General features: G+C 35.7%; 1 protein-coding gene and 1 pseudogene across 1 annotated transcript; one reads left to right on the forward strand and one right to left on the reverse strand.

The window, feature by feature from the left end:
* The first annotated feature begins 4,661 nt into the window (after positions 1 to 4,661).
* Positions 4,662 to 5,848, forward strand: LOC145464323 (uncharacterized). Its single transcript, XM_081448173.1, has 3 exons — positions 4,662 to 4,712; positions 4,859 to 4,978; positions 5,156 to 5,848. The coding sequence occupies exons 1-3, from the start codon at positions 4,662 to 4,664 to the stop codon at positions 5,327 to 5,329; spliced, it is 345 nt and encodes a 114-aa protein (XP_081304299.1). The 3' UTR covers positions 5,330 to 5,848.
* Positions 5,849 to 5,861: 13 nt separating this feature from the next.
* The window catches only part of LOC145461948 (uncharacterized), a 2,922-nt pseudogene continuing 2,048 nt past the window's right edge, over positions 5,862 to 6,735 (reverse strand).

Consider the following 6,735-nt stretch of genomic DNA (forward strand, 5'->3'; position numbering starts at 1 on the left):
TTTATTTTCTTGGCTTTACTTCAGCCACAGACTGTAATTGCTAAAAAATTATTGACTAGTTCTGAACAACCCTTAGCTATATATCTGGCCCCATTGTTCAAAAGCTGCATAAAGCTATTCATTCAGTACATCACTATCCAGTCAGAGTTACTGATTTTTTGGGTGGATAGAGTTACTCATGGCCTGCGAGCAGGCTCTAGTATCTGTCTCTATTGTCTGAGCAGGCTAAATAGGTGTCTAGTGTTTTTCTGCATTGGCATGTCACCAAGAGCCTTCATGCAGCTTTGCCAAGTTACCCATCTTTTGTTCAAGCTGGCCCTGGTGAGAGCCTGGTTCTTGTCTAGATCAAATTGCTCTGAGAAGACTGGTGAGCAGCACATTAACAACAAGCTATTATAGGCTATTGCAGTGAGTTTCTGGCAGTCTTTTAGCATCTTTGAACAGCATGTGGTCTGATCTGTCAGCAAGTGAGAAGCAGAGAGAAGTAAGTGTGCAACATTTCTACAAATTGTTTTAATATGATGGCCGCCAAGAATATGAAATGCTGATTTGTCACAGTATCAGTGTGGAAATCGTGTTAATCTGGAATTGGTCTTGTATCTGTTGGAAAAATCAAATTTCATATTTAGACCAGACGGGTTAGCCCTTGGACTTCAAAATTGGGGGGCGTGACCGTCAATGTACAGGGGGCTGCCACTGATGGATATCCTGTTCTCTATGACATTTTCTATCTTGTTCAGTATGTACTAGACATAAAGGATAAATTTATACTTCCGGTAAATTGAAGATCACTTATTAAACAAAATGGCAATTACCAGCAAGCTTATTTTAGACACTCTCGAGGTGCTTGGAATAAAATTAAGACGCAGTTTACTGAGATTCTCATAATCATAGCCCTCACTAAAAATAACGGTTGCACAATTTCAACAGACAGGGAATTTTTGTTTCAAAAAAGGTTAAGTTTGAGGTCCTTTTTACTTGGTAGCTTACTTTTTACAGTCGAAAAGCTAAGCAAAACAATTTTCATGTATTTGAAGAACTTATTTTCTTTGATTTGCGGATTCCGGTTTCCAGTTTCTGGATTCTGGTTTTTGGTTCCAGATTCCGGATTCCGGTTTCTGGGTTTTAGGGTTGCCCCATATTTAACATATTGTTTGCTTCACATTCAGTTTACACATGGCTGTTATCCAGCATAAGCAGACTTATAAGTTTTCCTTCAAAAATATATTGCAACAACTATTGCATCTTTCGTTACCTATTCTTGTGATGAAATGACACAAAATTCAAGAACAAGAAGTCATAAGCATAAAACTAACTTACATGGTAGTGCTTACCGTTCCTCTTACTGTCTGCATATGCTGTCCATAAACTGATGCTGCCTGAACAATGTACTCATTATTTTTCTGATCACACCTTTTAAAACGTCACTGTTATATAATTTGCCCTGAAAAAGCAATACATGAAATGTTATGCCTTTGGCACTCACCAAATACCTTTACATGATGTATAATGTACACCATATCAACATTCACAATTCTCTTTACTTTCATTGTAACTCTTTTGTGTCATGTTCCCTCACTTGAAGACAGGACTTCCACATTAAGTTATAATTTGCCTCAGGAATCTCTATGAATTCACAGGGAGTGATAACAATTAAATCATGACTAATTTTAGCAAAGGAGGCATTAGAATGTCAGATTTTAATGCTAAGTTTATACAGTAACTTTACATTACTCTTCGTACATATATATAACCTCTCAATTATTGCACCTATAGACAGAAGGTGTGCTGGGGGAAGAAATGGTCTAAACTCTCTGAACTTTTCCCCCTTACCTGTAATAGGATGACTATTATGAACTATGGTTTGTAACCAACACCAACATCAGGTTATGTATACACATGTATATTTTGTTGTCGTCTGTAATCATAAAAAAATAAAAATTTAAAATCCTCCATAAAGTTCACACTCAATAACACTGCTACATGTAGCGCTGTTACTGGAAATCAATTTAAGTGAAACTGTTGAAACAGCTCTGCCAAAATTTTTCCTAGCAGTTAAGGCAGGATAACAGAATATACATGTAGCACACAGCAAAGGCTAGAGATACACACATGTTAGTTATCAGTTAGGATTTGGTGAGCTTCTGTGCTGTAGGTATGGTGGAAAATAATAGATTATCAGAAATGAAGGTTCCTGAGACATTTTGACAGCACTGAGAGGAATTAATATATAAATTCACAAAAGAAGGAGAAGTTCTTGCCCTGTCCAGTTCTCTGTAATAAAAATATCATTTACATATGAATCATTTATAATATGTGGTTTGTGTTTAAAGCCGATATAATGCACACTCTGATTCGCCAATTCCAGTGCATTATTTACATTTACATGGTATACCTCGGTAAAACCATAAAACATTGCATGCGACTAAAATAAAAAATATAAAAAATAAAAAGAAATGCCTAATTCATAACAATTTAAAATACTCAACACTAAAACGAATGTAATTCTTTACTTGAAAATTATTCTCCCGTGATGCCCATGGGCCAATTACAGGCATGCTAAAAAGTCCTAACACAAAGTAAAAGGAAATTAAGAAAACTATTGCTTTTTTCCGGAAAATTGTAGCGACTGAAGACAATGATGGAACACTCTGAGAGTGCATTCTATCAACCTGATGAGATAAAATTTAAGGAGAATAGAGAATTCACGAAGTTATATCACAAACAAATTGGTACTGGACAGGAGAAAGGAAACTCTACAGCCAGGAAGAAACTGAAACTTTCTTCGACCAGTATGCATGCACAACAAAGAAAACAGTCAGTGACATTCATTTAATAAGTTAGTAAATAAAAAATTAGTGTGAAGACGAAAGCAAAGAGAGAGAGAGTGGAGATAGGAGAGCGCTCTCTCCAACTAAATTGTGTATATATGTATGTAAAAGTTATTCTTATTACTGAGAAATGGTTAGGGCAAGAACTCCTATTACACTGTTCAATTTACCGAGTCAATTAGTACTATCTCACTTTTTTGGAACATTTCCATATTAAGTGTAAATACCGCATTGGGGAATAACCTCTTATTAACGAAATACGGTCCATGTACCCCCAACCAAAAGCAATGGCACAAATAACATGAAATAGCCCATCAAAATCAAAGCAGAGCTTTATTTGCAGACAGGATTGCCATGCATAATCGTCTACTCGACATTTTGGACTATATAAGCATTTCACCAAACCGAACTAATTGGACAGACAACAAAATAAAACGAGGAAATCTACATTATAAACACAAGATGCATATCACTATATCTGAGCTCGAGTATCAACAGCAAATCCCTTTTCAATGAACGGTGACCGAATAAAAGAGAGGATAAAGAAAATTCGTTTAAGTTTGCGGTGTTAAAGTTGAAAAATTATTCACGCTTAAATTTGAATATTACTGAGAGTCTGTATTTTTGCCGACGGCTTAATTTAGCTATGCAGTCATTTTATTGGCAGTACCTTTACCAGTCTTCAACCAATTTAACCTCGGAATTCACAAAAGCATTTCGCCAAACCGAATAAATTGAACTAACAAAACGAGGAAATCTCCATACTTTGTAATCACAATATGCAAATATTCACATAGGAACAAAAGTAAATTTAGCAAATCCTGTTCGCTTCGGCTTAAAATGGTTTGTAGACCTTTCTTGGTTCAGTTTTCAACAACAGAAGAACAAATTTTAGCAGTCTACGAAGCGGCAGTGCTAACTAAATCAGAGAAAACTTCAAAACTCGCCCGGCCGTGTTTACAAGTACGATTTTGGTTAAGCTTATTTTTAGATGTGAGGTTATAAGCTTAAATTGACGACGAAAATCGATAGAAAACATAATTTGGTTACTCATTACAGCAACCTCCAAAGCGATCCACGTGTTATTGTTTAGAGACGAGCGAAATTAAAACGATGCAATTTTTAAAATCTCTTACAGCATGGCTTCAAATAAAGAAGACTTTTAATGGTTCCAATTGAAAATAAGCTTATATCGCCGAGGAAACTTATTAATTTTCATACCAAACGCAACAACAAAAGTCACTTACCGCAAGTTGGCAATTCAGTTCGGCCAGTGTAAATCTTCCAGGCAGAAACTTGCAGCAAAAGTTGTGAAGACTAAACTGAAGTTATATTTTCGATAGATCAACGAATCAACCACTTCTTTCCGCTACGTTTACTGTTTTGCAATTTCTCTAAAACACTCGGGTACGTTTGATTTCTCTCATGTTCATCACCTGACCAAATCAGGTGACTTTTGAATTTTCTTGCACGGCTGCACAGCATCACGTTCGCGCGAATTTTGAACTTGGCCATGGGGAGTTCGGCAGTCTTCTGAATCAATTTGTCGGGTACTTTCGCCTCCTTTCTATAGCCATCGTTAGCTTTGGTTCACGGCATTGTTCGGTATTATTTCACCTCCTTTCTCTAGCCCTTGACTAGCTATAATTTATGGTTGGCGAAATGGTGCAAAATTCACAAAGTTTATATTCATTCACATTTAATGTTATTATTATTATTCACGAATATATTTATTCACATTCAACAACTAAATTTATATTCAAGAAATATATTAATTCAGATTTAACGACGTATTTCGTATTCACGAATATATTTACTCACATTAACGGGATGTATTCATTCACATTCACCATCTACAAGAACCCTTCTGATTATCTTCTGGTTAGTGGGCATGGACAAAAGCAAATGACATTTTAAACTCGACCAAGTGTACCGTTGTGTATATTGTTGTGTCGAACAAATTTATAAGACAAGGAACATGCCAATCGCATAGTGAAAAGTACGTGTTGACTCTTTACTTTCTACAGTGCCGTGACATCTTTTACATTGAAACCTTTCATGTGGTGGTCCTTATATATGCCCCGAAGAGAATCAATTTTGGTGACAATACATATGTGATGAGGGTCCATCTGGCCATTTTGGATTGGGTAAGTTACTATCAATACTTGTTAGACAATTTTTGTTTTCTGTTTATTTCTTTTATGGAAACATTTCATGTAGGCTCTAAGCTCTTCGGGTTTACCCAATGATCGATGGGAGGGCATATGGTACTATGAATTAGATGGACTGTACTGCATAATTATAACACTTCACTTCAATTATAGAATGAAAATGTTGCCCGCGAGGTTTCCTCAATTCAATTCTACCAACACTCCCGGCATCCAGACAGAATGGCCCCAACTAGAGTGCTGAGACCAAAGAAATTCATGTTCAGACAGGCCATATGGAATGAGGTGTTCAAGAGGAATAAAATAGATGTGAACCCATTACCAGTTTGATTTTTTTTTTTGTTGTTTCTATAGTGATGATAATAGCAGAGCTACAGGAAATGCAAAGGCTGTTTCTGGAACAACACGAACTTGGGTAGCCAACCCCTTGGGAGTGCCAGACTTCAGTCTATTTCCTTACCTCTGCTCAAGGAATATGTACCTGCACAGTAATATACAGTTTAAAAAAAACAAAAGGTTATGAAAGAAAAGAAGAAATAAACAATGCTATACTTGAATTGCGAGAAATCATGTAGAACTGAATGCTCCCTTTAGTGGGTATTACATCCTTGTTGCAGTTAGTGTTTGCTGACTATGGGATGAAGATGAAATGGCGAATTTGTGTAAGTAACCAAGTTTGCTGTATGCTGCTCTTGTGATCATTGATTTAATCTGTAGCCTGCATGTAATGAATAATCTGGAATCATCAATCATAAAAAAAAAAAAAATTCAAGATATTGAGGTGGTTGTTCTTGTCCTCATTGCTAAAATTGTTGTTGTTGTAATCTGTCAATGTTCAACTGACCCTATTTTATGTTTTAGTAAACAGAAATAATCAGCTCCATTCTGGAAACAAGCACACAACCAAGAGGAAAGTTTATACTGGATATTTGTATTTCATTAATGTTCAATACCAACTTATTATGATGATAAAAAAAAAATAGTCACATAGATACCAGTTGTGAGGTACAACGGTAGTAATTTGAAATGCACGTCTCTTTTTTACATTCTGCATTTACATATGTCTATTGTATTCAGCACAATACTTGAATTTATAATATATTTATAGTTATTATAATATAATAATAATAATAGTACTAACAATAATGGTGATGGTGATGATGATGCTACATATTTTTGTTTCGAACACGACTCTTTGCATGTTCCATGCTTATAGGTGTTGCCATGTGCCTCGCCTAGTATGTATTTGGCAGCTTCTATGTTGTTTGCAGAACCTATTGAAGTGTCATGAAATAAGGCCACTACTTGTGTGCATTCCTTTTCAGACATGATGTACCTTTGGTCTTGGAATAAGTTCATGGATGATCAAGGAGATTTTAAGGCTAAGTATAATTTCAGTTGCCTTTCTATTTTCTGTTGAAAAGAGTATTATTTCAGTTGATGATGTTCATTCAATTCTCTTGACTGATGACTTCAACTTAGTTTATTTTGCTCGGAAATATTCCCAACTGAATGACAATTACTGTAAATAGCACCTGTCAATATATCAATATTGAGAGGCAATAAACTGCGCCCAATTACTTTTTTTCTCCTATTAGCATTACAGCATAAGTTGAAAGCAGTGGAAGAATAACATGAAAAATGCTGATCAATCCCTCAAGATGTTCCAGAGTGGAGTTCAGAATTAGGGCTTACAATGTATTGTGAAAAAATGTAGCTTCAGTTGCAACTTGTGC

The sequence above is a fragment of the Orbicella franksi genome, chromosome 1, assembly GCF_964199315.1.
Source record: "Orbicella franksi chromosome 1, jaOrbFran1.1, whole genome shotgun sequence".
Taxonomy (NCBI): Eukaryota; Metazoa; Cnidaria; class Anthozoa; order Scleractinia; family Merulinidae; genus Orbicella; species Orbicella franksi.